This window comes from Cynocephalus volans, chromosome 8 (assembly GCF_027409185.1).
Source record: "Cynocephalus volans isolate mCynVol1 chromosome 8, mCynVol1.pri, whole genome shotgun sequence".
Classification (NCBI taxonomy): Eukaryota; Metazoa; Chordata; class Mammalia; order Dermoptera; family Cynocephalidae; genus Cynocephalus; species Cynocephalus volans.
The window spans coordinates 134358480-134378351 of NC_084467.1; the positions used below are offsets into that span (position 1 = coordinate 134358480).

Sequence of the window (19872 nt, forward strand, 5' to 3'; positions counted from 1 at the left end):
TAAGTGAAGAAATGGAAGACTTGTGGGTGGTGGTCAGATTCCTTGACCAGGGGGAAATTTGTTTTCCCATTATATTAACAAGAAGAAATATTTTTTAAAAAATAATAATGAATAAATTTATTGAAGCAAGGAAAAGGTGGGGAGACCAGATAGATGGCTTTACTTTCTGAGAATTCACCACATTTCTGTACTTAGCACAAATTCATATGTATTGGTCTGTCTGGGGCATGCAAACTTGAAAGGACTGCTTGTCTGAGTGAAGTACTACAGTCTAAGTGTTACAAATTAGATGAATTAAAGTGGCTCTGGGGATTTGTGTTTGACGGCAGCTGAATTTTGGTGACTGTCAGTGCATAGGCTTTAAAGCAGTAACAGTGGGATACAGCAGAAAATGTCCTACTGGTAATGGTGGATGAAATCTGTAAAACACCCAGGTGCTATGGTGTTAGCAACTAAATACATGAAGTGATTTTCTTCTCTTTGTTCTTGTCACTTTTCCTTTATACTGTTGTCCTCTAACTGCATCTTTAATTTCCCACTACCTTTAGGAGTCCTCCAACTAAGAAGTATTAAACTTCATTTTTGTGAAAGCCTTTTTTGTTTCACATTTTGCCATTTGTTATTAAAGCCCCTCTTCACTGAAGAGGTACAAATGCATTTCCTACTATTCCATCCTTCCTGTTCTGTTTCTTAAATGTCTTCTGTGCCTCCTGTGGGAAAAGAACCCTCCTAATTTAGAATGCATAGCATGGAGAGATAAGTTATTTGCTTATCTGATTCATTATAATTTGAGCCACTGACATATCTCTTTAATGTTGTCAGCATTTACACATGTAAAAGAAAATAGATTATAGTGAAGTGGATTCATTCACAATAACACTATATGCACCAAAATTTCAGTGACTTGAATGGATACATAAACATAGTTTGGTGTGTATTCAATTTTTTATCATGCTTTATTGAAATGTTATTGATTTTTAAAAAGGCTTTTGAAGGGAACTGAAGAATCCTCCTTTTGAGAATAATATTAGAAACTTGTTTCCTAAATACAATATCAAAAATATTAAAGGAGCTCATGAATAATTATAATTGGCAAAGTGTTCACATTTATTCATATTTTATAATTCTGTACACAGAATTACTAGGAATTGTCTTTGGTTGCTAATAATGTGAAGTGTTTAGACATAATATACTCACATATGCCGAAGTGACTACATCCATGAACATGTAATGTTTTTCTGGTCTGTCATAACTTGAGAATTTTGGTTTCTTACATCATTGTCCACCAAATTAAAACTTTATAAATATCTTTCTATATTTTGTTCACCTGTCCTGCTGAATTTTGGTTAAATGAGATTGAACAAAAAGTAAATTTAGTTGATGTCTATGGATATTTGGCCATAATGATATTATATTACAGATACCTTTCTCATTTAAGATATTTTCAGAGGCTTTTGGAACCCAACCCTCAGTTAATGTGATAAACACTTCCCTTTACTCTATTCCAAACGTGATAATATTCCAGATTTATTCTGAGTCACATTCATTGCTCAAAATCTTGAAAAGAAAATAATGAAGAAAGTACCAGAACGTGTGTCTCTACGGGGTTTCTATGTGATTTGAACCTTTTGGTGAAGTATGTTTGACCAGATGGTTTTTCACCTCAGAGTAAAAAGTTGAAGTCCTTACATGTAGCTTTGTACTAGCTTCCTTGTGTCTGCAGTCTTCTTCCCTGATAAATCTGCATACTTTCTTACCTTCTTAAGTATTGGCTCACACCTCACCTTCACAATGCAACTATCTTTTTTAAATTCCTATACCTCTTCATATCTCTTACTACTTTTTATTTCCCCCAAAACACTTATCACCTTCTAACATTGTTAGAAGATTGTTTGCCTCCCTAACGTCATATAAGTTCATGAAGGCAGAGACATTTCTCTATTTTGTTTACCCAGGTCTCCTTGATCTGAGCTCATAGTAGACACTCAGTAAATATTAGTTGAATTAATGAATGAATTCTTATGTAATTAAGTACACACACATATATGGGTGCACACACACATAACCGATCATTTCAGCTCATTAAGAAATGTGATTTCACAAGCAGTCATTGGACTTTTACAGAATTTCGTAAGTATTTACTAAATTCCTACAGCTAAGTGTGTAGTAGTTGGGTAGGCCTAGGGTGGTGGGAGGGGATAAGTCATAAGAGAGAAGGTGTGTTGGTGATAGTAGCTATAGAAGAACTGCAATAACTACCCTGTCCTCAAATATCTAGTCTCAAGACTAGCTCACAGTGTTTAGGGGAAATGTGGCACGTATGTTGAATTTTAAAGAAAAATACCAGAAATTACATGTCCATATACTAAAAGGAACAGTAAATCATTATGCAAGTCAAAAAGAGCCATGGCACTGGTGAGCTAGAGCATTTGAGTAACCTAAAGGTGTGAGTAGTTGGGCAAATAAAATTCTTTGGCTCATCAAAATTGTCTATGGAAGGTAAAGCTAAAAGAACTTAATTCTTTTATATTTTATGGTACTATTCTTTATTTTAAATAAATTCTTGTATTTATTCATTTAACAAATATTGTTTAAGGACCTATCACATGTCAGTTGTAGGGATAGAAGATACTATGCGAAGAATGGTAACCTGTGATTTTTTTTAATACTGTATTTTTAAAGGAAAAAAATTATAGCAATAGTTTTTATTGTAAAACTTTAGAAAAATGCAGAAATGCTAAAAGAAGAAAATAGTAATTTAGAATCGACTGTCTCGCAGGAAACTAATCCTTAGGGTTCTCCCCCAATATATAATTATTTCCTTTTCTTACAAGAGATCTAGGAATTTTTTGACATTTGCTCCCCGGTAAGTAAACTAAAGGCCATGAATACACTATTAGGTTCTACAGCAGAGGTTGACTTCTGTTTGTTGAACAGGCCATACTCTGCCAAAAGTATCTTTGCCCATATAATTTCCCAGTTTTCAATTTTTTTGTCACACTTTTCAAAGAAAGCACACTGACAAAGAGGAAAATGTGTATGTTGAGGAAATGACATTTTTAATACTACTACACTTTGGATTTAGAGAGCCTTTTCCTTCCAAACAGTTAATTTAGCATAGAAGTATATAAACTCATTAGTCTTGTCTTCATCTCTGCTTGGTCTGAATAATTCAAATAATTAAATGATGAAGACTAGCACAGGAAAGGTGAAATAGCTTACACCAAATCATACAGGTAGTTGGTAGAACTGCTAAGAAAAGCACTCAAATGTTTTCTTTGTTCAATATATCATCCTATATGGAGCTGTGTTGGAGGTTCTCTCATCATTGTAACTCATCACCTCCTCTCAGTTCATACCCAATAGCAAAGGAAATGAAGAGGTAAATTTGAAACTTAACCAGGCTTGTTATAACATTTTTTGCCTTTCACTCCGAAGATGAAAAATATCATTTTTAGAGGATGAGAAAATGAGCAAAGCAGTTTTAGACCTTTATCTACTGAAATCATATTGTATGTTTCTTGCCTTAGTCTTAGAGATGAGCATATTTAAAAATGACTGTAATTAAATATTGCAACTATGAAAGGAACATTAATTTTATAGCAGGTGAAAAAAATAGGACATAGCATGAGTAGGGGTAGGGGAGACAGCTGTCGATAATTTTTGGCCTACTGGAACTAGTACACATTTTCCTTCCAACTCAGCAGAAATGTAGCTTTAAGAGCATAATAGCAGCTTTCCTTTCTGCTTGGAGATTTAAAGTTAAAGGTAGATGGACCAGTTTAATACGCAGGCCTACCTGTGACTATTCCAGTAGGTTCTTCATTCTGTTCTTGCTAATGCTGCTACCTTGTTTCTAAGTGGACATTAGTTCTTGAGGTATATATTTTTCTCTCTGCTTTGAATTAGTTATAAATCTTTTGAGAACTAAAGAACCTGGATATTTCAAAGGCCTGTTCTACGTCAGCAAATAAATTGCGTTGTCAAAGGGGTTGAAAAAGCGACATAGTGCAAAGTAGTACTTCCTCTTCATTAGCTGATTTAGCTTACCTCATTTCCTTTCCCCTTTTTAGTAGCAAGTGTGCAAACTTAAAGGATAATTTAATTTCTTCTTTCTGGATGCAATAATATCTTATAAGCTATATCAGAGTTGTGATTTTTTTTCATGATACAGAAAGAATCTAAACGAGAGAAAAAAAAGTACAACAAATACTGTATTTATTACACTTTGAAATGTGATTGCTCATTTTAGCCAATGTAATTTCAAATAGTTAGAAGCATTGAAATATATTTATTTAATGTATTTATATGCCTGAAAACTAAAATTAGATGTTTGGAAGAAAGTGAGGAAATAAGTTTCAATATTTTTCCTTAGCCAGAACATTGCAAGTTAAGGAAACTATTTACTAGATCATTTTATCCTAGGTAATGAATCTTATTTTTCTCCCAATTTGGTTTCTGTACATTATTCAGAGATTAAAATATACTGCATCATGATAGTCAATCTCCTGTGTCTTCTAATTTGATATGAGGTTACCTTTATGGGTAATTATCAGAAGAAAGATGAGATTTTCTTCTACCTCACTAGCCCCTCTCCCCACCTGCCTTGCTCCTCACCCCCTCCTACAGAATTGCCTAACTTGGATAATCACCCTGTACAGTCATATTCCTGAAGTCTGAAGGTCTTGCTGCTCAATGTGCTCTGACTAGCTGATTTGCTTAAATTCAGTGCTTTGTGCCATTCCTATGAATCTGAGCTAATTATACTGCCATTTTTCAGAGATGTGCGTTAGAAGTCATGTGTGCCTAATTCTGAAAATGGCTTTGTACATTAAGGCTCATTTAACCACTGATGGTTAGAGAGAAGTTGAAAGACAATTATTGGCCATAATTTTAAAGTACAGTAATAGCATGGAACTCTCTTGTACTGCAGGCATATAAGACGCTATGTTGTCAACCTCTCAGTAATTAGGAATGTTGCAATTTGATGTGTATCTTAGTGATCAAGATGTCATAAGGAAGATATATTTAGCTATGGAAGAGAAAATCAGTGTCCAGCATGCAACGATACTAATAGGGTAAGCACTTGCAACTGGATTTTATAGGAGGGATTGATTTGTGTGCATTACTAGGTCTGTGTAAGATGGTGTCCTTTTGGCACTAGCTGAATATAAATTTCAGTAAATGCTTTTTCTTGCTGCAGATTAGTGTAATACAGTTAAATTTTCTGTGACTGAGGGGAGGCAGTGGTTGGGCATCTGTTAATAGTCTGAAAGTAACTAATGAGGATGTGCAGTCGGAAGGATTGATTGAATAGCTGCAGTCCTGTGTGTTTCTTTCTCGCCTGCTCTCTCTGCAAGCTGTAGAGAGGGAGGGGGAAGAGCAAGACACAGGGAGGGAGCGAGAGAAAAAACGCTTTCTCTTAAGTGGAAGTAGCACAGATCCCAGGGGCCAAGAGGCCAGAAATGGAAGTTTAAACTGCATCTGTCTTTTAAAGGGAGAACAACAGGAATCAAAATGTCAGTCTCCGGAGTTAGGATTTACTCCTTATTTTTTAAGATCTGGAAGATAACACAGAATACTTTTTTTAGAATGTGGTTTTTTTTTCCTTGTCCATGTTGAGATTATCTAATGTTATCTAAGAAGCTGGATTCCTATATGTCTGTCAGTTGAAGTGGAGATGGGAAGCAGTTGTGATAAAGGTATAATATGTATATATCTATCATCTGTATGTGCATGTGTATGTGCATATATATGTGTGTGTGTGTATATATATCACTCTATGAAAAAATCTTAAAATGTAGCCTTAATGCAGTATATAGTAATTAAATTGGAGAAGATCAAATCATCTGCAAAATCCTAAGCTTGTTAGGTTAGTTCGAACAGATTTAGGATTCCAGAATAAGATCTTAGTAAGGTCATATTGCCAGAACAAGGAGAAGCTGATCTATTTTTATATCTGCATAGGCATATATGTTATTTTATCCTGGCAGCCGCTTTCAGTCTTCTCACGGCCCTTTCATTGCAGTCTGGTGAATCATCTTATCTCCACAGAACCGAACTTTGACCTTTGTGCAAACACCATCAAATCATGTGCAACACTAGACTATCTTTTGTTCACAAGATTAGAAATTTCATTTGATCCTATAACTCCTAAATTTCTCACAGATAGAGAAGTAGATTCATACACTGTGTGAGATGCAAATATTAAGTGAATTTAAAGGTATTAAACAGTGAAAATTATTTTTTATATGTGCATGGATAAAGATATAAGCTATCACTGTAAAGGCAGATTCTTAACTGTGACCTAGGTCTCTCTAGTGTCTTGATAGTTCAAACACAACAAAGATAAAGAGACAAATTATGTGGAGATGACAGAATGTAATGCACCTTTAAAGCAAACTGATTTTTTGTGAAAATAAATAATTTTACAATTTAATGAAAGGTCCTGAATGTTGGATTCTTATTGATGTTTCAACTTTCTTGTCTTGTCCAGAGGTGCCAGCAGAAAGGTCCCCCCGAAGACGGAGTATCTCAGGGACCAGTACATCAGAGAAACCCAGCTCCATGGAAACTGCAAATACCTCACCCTTCAAAGTACCAGTAAGTTTTTCTTTTCTCTAAAAGAATGTCTTACTTTTCTCCTTTCTTCTTAAAGTTGAGACAGCTTAAGGAATCCAAACATTTTGCTTCTCAAGAATTTCTTTATAATACTGAAGTTAAGCGACAGTTATCAACTTGTGTAGATTAACTGTGGTTAATGTCTACTACTTCCAGTATAAAGTTTATTAGGTTTTAGGGAATATTATTTTACTTGTGGGATATTTCCAAAATATACAACTAAATGCATTCAATTCAAATTCCTTTGAACTATAGAGTGCAAATCTTTGCAGTATCCTTTTATCAAGTTGCTAGCTAAAACCTATCACAATTCTGTTAAGGTACTGGTGGGAATCTTTTTTTAGGGATGGGGATATGATTTTTTTATTTTCCAGAGCTGGACCATAGCAGAGAGTGATGAGACTCATAAAACTGCAGAGCGAATTCACAGAGAATTAGACAATTTTGAATTCCAGTCCTGAGACGTGGCTTGTGCTTTGCTTAAGCCATCTTTTAGATGACTTCTAGGTGCTTAAGAAATACCCTGAAAGAAGGTAACTCCTTAAACTGACCAGGTGGTACTAAGAATCAGTATTAAATTCAATGGAATGCTGAGCTGGAAGGGCCGTATGTGATCAAGTCAGCTGACTACCATTTGAAGGCCTGGTTTGGACCTTTTTGATATAACTCTGAGTAACCCAGATTTTAAGTTATCTCTTCTCTTTGTTTATTGGATAAAAAATATACTTACTTCCTCATCATATCATTTTATTAAAATTAATTGTTAAGCTTGAAAGTAATTGCTTCATGAGGTTGGTCATTATTCTACATACAATGAAAATTAGTATAAAGTAGAAATAGACGTTTCTATCTGGGAAAAAAAGGTGGTTTCTCTTAACTCAGCCAAGTTAATATGGCGTATTCTTTTTCTCATTCCGATGCTTTTTTTTTAAATTGGGATGACCTTTTAAGTAGAACTGATCTTTTGGGCTATATAAACTGACATTCACATGTAAGTTAACCAAAATAGTTGTTTTATATTATACTAATCCTGAGGAACAAGATTTCCCCTTGTCCTATATCATGACCTTATAGAGTTTGTGGATAAGTTGTAGAGTTTGACACCTTTCAAATTTTTACAAACTTTGTCATTTTGAAAGAACACAAGTGAGAGTGTTAGATATTAATATTCTAACAAAATTATGACAGGAATTTAAAAACGTTAGATTTAGAGCCTTTTACTAAATTTCTTTGTTCCATAGATACAGCTACCTATTTCCTATTTTATTTTTTTCATGAATGAAAACATTTTTTCCCTCCTCTTTTTTGTTTTCCTGATGAAGCAGAGATCATTATAATGGAACTATTCATGTACAGTTTGGTGAAAAGGATTGAGTTAGAATTTGAAGTTTTCATACCATCATGCTGAAACTAAATGGTGAATTCTTAACTTTGTTTTTAAAAAGTTAATAACTGAAGAAGAATATCCCTCTGGAATATTGGTAACATTGAAGTTACCAGTAGTCCTGTAGTAAGTCTGAAGTTCATAGCCTTTAAATTAATTAGGAATTAATTTGAATTAATTAAGAACCATAATTTTTTATTTTCACTTATTTCATCAATTTTCATTTATATTTAAACAATAAGATGATAAATTAAGACTTATCTTAAGAATAAGTCTAATCATTCTTGAGCAAAACTTATACAGCAGAGGTGGATATACATGAAAGCTAGTAGTACTTACAAACTATGTACTCAGTTATTAGTCTGACAATCTTAGCCACTTCATGCATTTAGAAATAATGAAGGAAGGAAGGGGCCTCTGACTAGCAAATTGCAGTTGCAAAGCCCATTCACTTAGCTCTCTAGAAGAATATAACCATTCACAGGCCTTCACCTAGAGAGTTTTCTGAAAAATAACCATCAGAGCACACTGATTACATCATAAGTCAGTGAGTAGAGGGGGGAGGCAGAGAAAATGAAAAGCAGGGAATCATAAAAACAATCTGATTCCACTTAGGATAAAGGCAAACAGCCTTAACATTTATCAATAGCCCTTAAGAATACCATTGTATTCCAGGATGGCACGTGTTGTAGAAATTGACATTGATAATAATGATCCTGAATCAAGAAAAAGTGAGATTATATTTGTTGTGTTGTTTTTTTAAAAAGTGGAACTGTGTCATATTATGGATATATATCCACTGAGAATATTAAAAATTTTGAAGACATATGACATTTATAAAACTCATTATTCAGAAAAGTCTGGTTTCTGAAGTACCTCATTCTTTGATCATGGTAGATAAATAATTTATACACTTTTAAGAGAAACCAAAATATGCTGGCTAAATGAGGCACTTCAGTACTTACTTGTCTATAGAAGTACATGTATTTCTAAATTTCCATGTGATATCAATAGCTAATGTGACTTACATCACTTAACTAGACATACTTCTAATCAGCAATATATTTTTCAGGTCAACACAAAGTATTTTTGTGAATAATATCACAATGGACTCTTTGAATATGGGAAAGCAGTACAAAACAGAGCCAGACTTTGAGATATTTATTTGTACAGTATCTCAAAGAAGATAGTTTCCATGTTAACTTTATGATAAGGCAGAAGTGATATTTTAGCACAAGTGCTAGTGGTTATAGGGTTCAGATGTCATTACTGTGGTGAACATTGTAGATTCAGCACTCATCAAGTGGACCCCTAAAAAACTAGTAGTGGACTCTGAAAAAGGCCCTTATTCTTCTCAGCTCCAGATTTGGACTTACTGAGCACAGATGAAATAGATTTTAGCAAGTCTTGACTGAAATTATTTACAACACACTTCTTAGATACTTACTTTGGGCAAAGTATTGGTGATTCACCAATTAATGATACCTTCTTGGCGTACAATGCTTGGTACTGGGGAAAATGGAAATGAACACAACAGAATTTTTCACTCCCAGAGAGCCTAGAGTCTAGAAGCAAGAAACAGAAAAATCACCAGATTCATAAAGATATAGGTAAGCATGTTAACACAAGTTATTAACAATACAATGTATTGTATTGGCTTTGCCAAGGAGCAGTGTGTTTGAGCTGAATTTCAGAGGCTGAAAGAAAATAATTGACAGGGGAAGAGGAGTACTCCAGTGCGAGGGAATAGCATTTTAGAAAGACACGTCATGAGATGATGGATGCTTCTAGGGAATATAGAATGGACTCAGTGAGACAGGAATCAAAAAGTATGTGGGTGAAAATGGCAGTCAAGAAGGCTGGAAATGTAGGTTGGGGCAAGACTGTGAGTGGGTTTGTTTGTTAAACTTAACTAAATTATGCTGGCTGCTGAAGTTTTAGAGATGTGTTTATTGAAATATTAGTCTATGGCTCAAAAGCTAACACAAGTTGTATAAATACTGTGAAGTATTGGTAAATTACTTGACTCTTTCCCTAAGTGACTCATTTTTTTTTTATCTTGCTATCATTGTCTCAACACAGGGTGATAGATAAGGGGGTATCACTCAATAGAGGTTCAGCCCAACACCCACTCCTGACCCTTCAGCTGACACTCCTGATATTTCTAGAGCAATGGCTCGCCAGCCTTAGGGAGATCCAGGAGAAGCCAGTGGCTAAGGATTGCTCGTATCCTGCTCGTTGATGCGGGATATGGCAGAAAAGAGAAGAAATATAGCAGTGAGCTCAAAGCAGGGAAGCCCAAAACCTTTACATGTCTTCCTCATTCACAAAAATTTATACTTTTAAAAACTTAAAATAGGTAACTAGTACCCCTAGCAGGTTATTCATCTGTAAGGACATAGGAAATGAGGGAAGAAGAGGGAACTTATGTGGCTACTGCACCTATAGGTTAAGGCAAGCTCTTGGTTTTTAGAAATGTTAAAATGTATTTATACTTTTATCTAATCATAGCCATAAGAAAAGGCAGTGATCTGCAGGATAGATTTTCTGTTCTTTCTCCACTCCTATTCCATATTTCTTCACACATACCTTAATTCCAATTGCAATGATTTGTTTGTAGGTCTTTGTCCCTAATTAGACAGTGGATATCTGTTCTAATCTTCTTTGTAACTACCCCAGTGCCTAACACAGTACCTCGCACATAGGAAACATTCAACAAATAATTGTTGAATGGATAAAATATGCATGAATTATTCAAGGACCATAATCAAATGAGTTTATCTCACACTTACTCTCTTGGTATTACTGATATCTGTAATGTCTCTAGTCAAATGGCATACTAAATATTTAATAACATTTAATAAACATCAAATAAGAGATCATTGGGTGTGAATGAGTGTACCTGTGCAGAATGGTTAGATTTTTTTTTTCTCAACAAAGAGAGATTTTAATTAATATTTGGAATTCAGAGCTATGGGATTTTATGTATATAGAATATACTGTGTCTACTTATATTGGAAAGTGAAACTAGGTAGAATTTTTTATTTAATGATTTGTTTCTGTGAATATTTCTTTTAGCCCTTTAGGTGTTCTACATGTGAATTAGCTCACAATGTTTTTGCACAGCTGAGTTTTGACTATTAGATTCTTCAGAAACAATTTAGTCATTTGAAACTTTTGCCTCTTTTAAAGGTCATATTTTTTATTTTTACTTTAATATCCTGCTAGACTTTTTACCTCTGTATATTCATGTTTTCCTTTAAATAAAACATTCATTGTGTATTTTATACATTGCTAAAACTATATTTAAATAGTATTGCAGGGTGATGAGGAATAATTGAGTAAACTAACTAAAAGTTATCCAGGTACTTCAGTTTAATTCAGAGAGGAAAAATGATCACATCTTGTAATTGTGTATATTTGTTTCACAATGCCTGAATTTTTGGAACAGGCTTCTTTCTTTATACTCTATTTATAAAGTGACTATTGATATTTATGATTTTTGTATCACTTCTGTTTATACAATACCATCAATTTGGCTTTGGCAAAGAGAGAACTGCTTGTTCCAGGCCAGGTGCTTGGCTTAGTGTTCTCATTTCCATACACAATGATCTGAGTTGGCCTTCCATGTAAGTATAACGCAGTGTAGTCGCAGCTGCTTCATTTGTATTAGCTTTGAGCTTGGCTCTGAAAGATTTCAGGCACTAAAAAAAAATGTCTGGACAACCAGAAAGCGTAGATGACTAAGGCAGTGGCTCAATATTCCTATGTAACTCTCCTTGTACTTCTTGTCACTATGACACCTGAGCATTCCCAATCAGATAAAAATGCTAGATGCAAAAGATTTTCAGAAAGCAAAACATTTGCATAGTTTTTAGAAAAAGTGTAGACTAAGTTAAAGTCCTGTATAGAAAGAAATGTTATGTTCTTTTTTAAGTACCAAGATACCAGGCTCAGTTGGTATTGGTCTTTGTTTTAAACAGAATAATCTATAAGATCCTATATGTGGTTTTCCAAGTTAAACAAAGAGACAGAAAGCTTCATGCCCACTTAGTAAAGACCAGAAAATGTTCAGTGTCCCAACCAGTGGTTTTCAATTCTAGCTATACATAAAAATCACCCAAAGAACTTCAAAAAATATACTGATGCTTGGGCTCTACCTCAGACCAGTTAAATCAAAATCTCTGGACTAGAGCCCAGTCTCCTGTATTTTTAAAAGGCTCCCAGATGATTATGATATGAAACCTGGCTTGAGAACCATTTGTCTAAATGATTGGTAAAATATTAGGAACTCATTTTAGTCAATGTCGTATGAACAGCAGTGTTTTTCTTTTATACCTTCAAGTCTGACGTAAGAAACTAACGAGATATTTTCTCAGTGGCTCTATTACAGATTGCTGCATTGCATATTAATTGCACTTCTGTGTGTTCTCCATGATCAGTTCAGATGACAGGTTTAAATTTATAAAGTACGTGCTTTCCTGTGGCACACTAACCTCTGACCAGCCTAAGGACCAGTATTAGGGGTGAAATAATGAAATTGAATTCATAGCATTCAAAATGCAATACTATTTTAATTTTTAAATTCTCACTGCTATCTTATTCCAGGAGGACACTTACAGTTATTTCCCCTGATGCTTAAAGATTCTATATTCATCTTTCTTCCTTCTCTTCACTGATCATCTGCGTGGAGTTAAAATTTATAGTAGGATCACCCTGCAGTGATACTGCTCTTGATAAGGAGTATATTTATATTCATATGTGTATGAATATAAGAATATTTATGTTATATGTCTATCATAATCTTATCACCAGAGGTAAAAGTAATATAATAAATGTAGGGATGTCAGAAAAGAAAAATTATGATCTAAATATACTAATATTAACTGTACTTTTAAATCATTTTATAATCAGAATGGGTATAATTTTAAAATCTTTTAATAATAAATATCCTAGAAAATATAAAATTTAGAGGTAAGAATCTTGGAGCAGAGAAAAAAGGAATAAGGTTAAGTACAGCCCCTTAAGGCGACAGAGCAGAGATTGGCAAATACCTGGAGGAAAAAGGAGCAGGCTCAGCAGGGAGTATTGCCAAGATTCTAAACTTGAAAGAATCAAAAAATGATGGAAACACCCTTCTCAATCTATGGTAATTCCTAGAAATAGGCTTGCAGCAGCACTAACTACTGGAGATTCCAATTTATCCTATCCAGAGAAAGAGGACTGTTTGAAAGAGAGGATGGATTACACTCACTCATGGCTCATTCTTAAAGATAATGCACTATAATAAGCCCCTCTCTCTTCTCCCCTCCTGGGCTCTAATGGGGGAGGGGCAGTACAGCACCTTTCATCTCACAATTAAAGATAAATGTTTTGAAAGGCTGAAGCTCACTTAAGGGAGCATATAATTAGCCGCTAAGTATAACTAATACGTATAACTGCTATCAGATGCTTTCCTCTTTCACAGAAGTTCCGAAGCTGGAGATACAACATAGAAAGGAACATTTGCCAACTTCATGATTTTGCTAGGGTTAGCTGTGCAAATGGGTATTCTTGTCCTTCTCAGCTGTGCTTATACTTAACAAGATATGAGTATTGCTAGTAAACAATAATACTCCTGAGGTGCCTTTTTACCCATAAGACTCTTTAATTCTACAACCAATGCCAGTACCATTCCACTGGATTTTTAGATGCTTTGTTTGCTTTATATTAAACATCTACTAATTTTATTTTAAAATATTTCATTCCAAGGGAATTATTTGATTAAAATATCACTGCAAAGTATTTTGTCATACTATTGAGTACCTAGTTAAAGAAAATGCTGCAAAAGGATTTGAATAGACATTTCTCCAAAGAAAATATACAAATGGTCCATACATACATGAAAAATGCACAACATCATAGTCAGTAGGCAAATACAAATCAAAACCACAATGAGATACCACTTGATGCCCACTAGGATGGCTGTAATCAAAGAGAGGGACAGTAATAAGTGTTGGTGAGGATGTAGAGAAATTGAAACCCTTATACATTGCTGGTTGGAATCTAAAGTGATGCAGCCATTTTGAAAAACAGTTTGACCATTCCTCAAAACGTTAAACATAAAGTTTCAATATAACCTAGAAATTCTACTTCTAGGTATATATGTAAGAAAAAAACATATGTTCACACAAAATTTATGTGAATGTTCATAGCAGCATTATTCATAATAGCCAAAAAGTAGATACAACTCAAATGTCCATCAGCTGAAGAACAGAGATAAAATGTAGTCGATCCACACAATGGTGTATTTATTCAGCCATAAAAAGGAGTGACATACTGACACATGCTGCAGCATGGGTGAACCTTAAAGTCTTATGCCAAATGAAAGATGTCAGAGACACAAAAGGCCACATATTATATTATTTGGTTTATATGAAATGTCCAGAATTGGCAAATCCATAAAGTCAGAAAAATAGATTAGTGGTTATCATGAGGTAGGGAAAGGAGAAATGGAAAGTGACTGCTAATGAGCATGAGGTTTCTTTTGGAGATAATGAAAATGTTGTGGAATTAGATAGTAATGACAATTGCACAACTTTTTGAATGTACAAAAACTGCCGAATTGTACACTTTAAAAGGGTGAATTTTATGGTATGTGAATTATATTTCAATAAAGCTTTTTTTTCAAAAAAGGTAAAACACCAGGTTTATAAGACTTAGGATAAAAAGAATATAAAATATCTAATTTGTACGTTTTAATGTTGATTAAAAATTGAAATAATAATGTTTTAGACATGTTAAGTTAAAAAATATATTTTGGAGGAGGAGGGGCACCAAAATGCATTACATTATATATTGACTGCTTATTTTCTACAAATTTTTAGGTAATCATTATTGATACTTTGCATATTTGCATTTTTCTGCTAACTACTATAATTTTGCCTGCTATGAGGAAGATAGTACCATATACTTTTACTCAAGGATTTACAAATAGGACAGACCAATAGCAAGTAATGAGATTGCATCAATAATAAAAAGTCTCCCAACAAAGAAAAGACCATTCAGCTTTACTGCTAAATTCTACCAAACATTTAAAGAAGAACTAATACCAATACTTCTCAAACTATTTCAAAAAATTGAAGTGGACTGAATTCTTCCAAACTCATACTATGATGCCAGCATTACCCTAATACTAAAACAGGGCAGAAACACAACAAAACAAGAAAACTACAGGCTAGTATCTCTGATGAACACAGACACAAAAACTATCAACAAAATACTAGTAAACCAAATCCAATAGCACATCAACAAAATTATACACCATGATCAAATGGGATTTATCCCAGGGATGCAAGGATGGTTCAACATATACAAATAAATAAACATAACACAGCACATCAACAGAATGAAAGAAAAGAAACATACAATCATTTCAATAGACACAGAAAAAGCATTTGATAAAATTCAACATCCTTCATGATAAAAACTCTCAATAAATTATAGAAGGAAAGTAGCTCAACGCAATAAAGACTATATATGAGAAACCCACAGCTAACATCATACTGAATGGGGAAAAACCTTTAATAACTGGAACAAGACAAGGATGTCCACTCTCACCACTTCTACTCAGCATAGTACTGGAAGTCCTAACCAGAGCAATTAGGCAAGAGAAAGAAAGAAAGCACATCCAAATTGGGAAGGAGGAAGTCAAATTGTCCCTGTTTGCAGGTGACATGATTTTAATAGAGAGAAACCTGAAAACTCTACCAAAAAACTCCTAGACCTGATAAACAAATTCAGTAAAGTTGCAGGATACAAAATCAACATACAAAATGCAGTAGCATTTCTGTACACCAAATGCAAACTAGCAGAAAAAGAAATCAAGAAAGCAATTCCATTTATAATAGCAACAACAAGAACAAAAAATACCTAGGAATAAATTAAACCAAGATGATGAAAGATTTCTACAAGGAAAAATATAAAACACTAACGAAAGAAATTAAAGAAGATACAGAAAATGAAAAACATCTCATGTTTATGGATTAGAAGAATCAATATTGTCAAAATGACCAAACTACCCAAAGCATTCTGTAGATTCAATGCAGTCCCCATCAAACTATCAATGACATATTTCACAGAAATAGAAAAAACACTCCAAAAATTTATATGGAACAGCAAAAGACCCCAAACAGGCAAGCAATCCTTCCCTCCTCTCTCCCCTCATTTGAATGTCTTCCAGTCAAAGCTAGGTTTTCCTTCAGAAAGCTCAGTCACCTGCTGGGGCTTTTGAGTTGAACTCCTGTTACCGGATGATAAAAGCCAAAGTTAACTCGACACATTGTCTAGTTTTTGACTGCCCTTCCAGGCTCATTTTCTAATACCCCATATCCCCATTCCCACCCCCAGTTCTCTAAGTCCCATGTTCCATCTTTACCAAACCTGGAGTTCTCCAGACAAGTTTTCTCAGTTCTCTTTCCACATTTCTGCCTAGGAAGTCCACTGTCTATCCTTCTTAAAAATATTCTCATCCTTTAAAACTCAGCTCCAGTGTCTCCTTACCTCTGCTAGGCAACATTAGGTAGGATCTTCTCTGTCCTTCCATAGACGTGTGTATTTATCCATTATAGCACTGATACTATTGTATTGAGGGGTTATTATTTGTATAGTCACCTTTTTTGGTCTGTGATATTGCAGTTGGTGGTCTCCAGATGAGCTGTATATACATCACAGGGTACCCAGATAATCCATTCAGGGTACAGAAAGAAAATATTAAATGACTTTATTCTTTACTCTTTTTAAATTTTTGCCTTACTGAATGTTTCATAGTCATACATCAGAACATTCTTATATTTTATAAGTAAATATATTAGGAATACACATTCAACTGTAGTCATTTCGTAGTCGAAATGATTTAGAAACCACTCTTCTGGAAGACCAAAACTATATCTTATTCATCTTATAACCCCTGCACTAATCTATTCTTTTTCATAATCTGTTTATGAAAACTCACTTAATATATTGGTGGCATTCATGATTACCCAAGGTGTGGACATTGCAAAGACATTAACCTCTTAAGCCATAGTATCTTTATCATTAGTTGGTGGTTTTAAATTAATCAGCATATCTACTGTTTTTTTAAAGGGTCTTCAATAAATCTGTTTAGAGAAATAGAATAAGGGTGAAATGTAGTAAGTAGAAAGAAAGAACTTCCTTCCTATGGAAGCCCAGTGAGACTAATGATAGGAAGAGTAACTCATGGAGTTGTCTTTCTTAGTTTGCTTCTCATTCAAGGTATAATTAAATGTGTAGGAATGTGACCTGCCTCTCAGCTCTTTAAAAGTTAAACGGGGAAAAAACACAATACAGCCAGCAAAAAAGGTCAAAGCCCAATCATCTGTACTAGCTATCTGGGCTCATATATTATGCAGTCAGTAAGACCACTGTTACTCAGGAGCACTTTCCATTAAAATCAGGTGTCTGCAGCTGAAAAAGGCTCTGAACTCTTCTGACCATGTGAGACAGGGCCTGTGTCACCCTGCCTTTTTAATTTTGCCAGAGTGCTAAAGATTTAATATTATTAGCATTTAAGGATTTGTACCTAGAACAGACAAATGAGTGATAAGAACTATATTTTTCATTGTATGTTCAGCTAGCATCTCATTTGTATGACCAAGAGCAAACTGTTTGACCTCCTCTAAGGCCTATGATTTCTTTTTATAATAATGAAATATTATACAAATATTTTAAAATATTTGCAGGTTTACAGATAAGGAAGTACTATATACTAAGAACCAATCCCATAATATTTTGGTGCCTAAATTCATTGTGGAAAAAATATTTGTAGCATTAAAAACAGTACTTTTAGGAAATAGCCCTTAGAAATAATATAAATATGCCTAATAAAATCTTTTCCATAATGTATTCCTCCCTTCCTTCCCCTTTTATTTTATAACCCCCCCCCAAAAAAAAGCCTATCCTGATAGACATTAGTAAAGAGTAATTATATTATTTCACATTATACCTTTTGCTCACTACCATCCATAATATGGATTTTGGGTGTATTTTATGTTAATTCTGTTACCAGAGGTGGTAAGAATTTTATTTTTTTAAATAATTAATAGATTTCAAAACCCCCCTACATCTGTGATGCTGTTATTCTTAGAGTCTTAGAAAAGAAATGGAAAACTTCAATTAAATTCATCTCCATCACCCCTAACAATGAAAAAATGTCTTTTCTTATCTAATGGATTTTCAGGCTACCATGATAACCTCTGGGAGACTGTCCAGTAGACTAATAGACTTCACTTTGGGGGAATGTTCTCTTTCTTAATTTTGACACATCATTTCTCAATATTTTATTCCATAAAGCTATCTTCTTTAGTATTCATACTCTGTAAACTTGAGTAAGATTATCACAGTCTTTTGTAATCATAAGAAAATCAATATACACCTTAGTATAGGAACTCAGGTGTTCTACAGAAGTAAATATTCCAGATACTAAACTTTTCCTCTTTAAACACCAGGTTTGGTTTTGTCTTAATAATTTTGAGGACTTTTTCCCTCAGATATATTACATATTTTTCTACTTTCTTTAGTGAAATTGATTTTTCTTAATAATTCAGATCAATTATTATTAGCACTCTGCAAATATATAGTAAGTAGCCCACTGTGTGCTAAGCATTGCAGAAATACAAAGATGAGCTCAATTTGTTTGTTTCCTGCTTGCCTACAGGAGTTAAGATTCAGTAGGGGATATAAAATAGGAAGAGAACTAATTATTCCCTCAAAAAGAGGGAAACAGTAGTATAAACAAAAGGTCTTAGAATAAACAATAAAACTACCAGAAGGAAAAATGGATGAATTCTTTAACCTTAATTATGGAAAAGATTTCTATGATGGTTACTAAAAAGCCAGAGGCAATAAAAAAAAGAGAATTGATAAATTTGATTATACAAAAAATGTTTTTAAAACAATTGCATGGCAAAAAACATCATAATAGGGTTAAAAGACAACCAATTAACTGGGAGAAAATATTCACAACATATAAAAAAAACTATTAAAAATTGAGGGACAAATGACTAAAACCCAATGGAAAAAATGAAGAAGAAAAAAACCAAAAGACATGAACAGGTAATTCTCAAAAAAAAAAAAAAAACCTATAAAAATTGTTCTGAACAAATGAAAACAATGTTCAACTCATATAATCAGAGAAATTCCATCTTTACAACAATGTAGAGATATTATTTCACCTTTCAGGCTGGCAAAAACTAAAGTATGACAACAAATTCAGTTGTTGAGATTGTGGAAAACAGACACTCTCATACATTGTTGGGAAGGCAAACTGGTACGACCTTTCTAGAGGGGATTTAGCAAGACTATATATACAAGTACACTTATCTTTTGACCCAGCAATCCCATTCTTAGGAGTCTACCCTGATTTTCACATATATTCACATTTCTACCGATATGAATATATGCACAAAGTTATACACTGTATCATTGTTTATAATTGCAAACTATTGGAAACAACCTATATGTACCCATTTATAAGAGAGTAATTAAATAAAGTATATGTAGAAAGCAGAATAATGTCCCCTCCCCCAAAGATGTTCACATCCTAATACATGGACCCTGAGAATATGTTACCTTACATGGCAAAAGGGACTTTGGCAGATGTGATTAAGACTGAGGACCTTGAGATGGGAAGAGTGACCTAAACTGTTCAGGTGGGTCTACTCTAATCACAAAGGCCTTAAAAGTTGATAACCTTTCACAGAGGCCCAACCAGCATTGCTGGCTTTGAAGATGGAGGAAAGGGCCATGAATGTGGCCTTTACGTGCTGGAAAGGGCAAGAAACAGATTCTCCCCTAGAGCCTTTAAAAAG

At 34.0% G+C, this 19872-nt stretch overlaps 1 protein-coding gene across 4 annotated transcripts in view; it reads left to right on the forward strand.

The window, feature by feature from the left end:
* RASAL2 (RAS protein activator like 2) overlaps positions 1 to 19872 on the forward strand; it is a 347490-nt gene that overhangs the window by 239214 nt on the left and 88404 nt on the right. For all 4 annotated transcript variants that reach the window (XM_063104403.1, XM_063104406.1, XM_063104404.1 and 1 more), the window contains exon 4: positions 6497 to 6603. In XM_063104403.1, coding sequence (XP_062960473.1) covers positions 6497 to 6603 — 107 coding nt within the window. The remainder of the gene's footprint in view (positions 1 to 6496; positions 6604 to 19872) is intronic.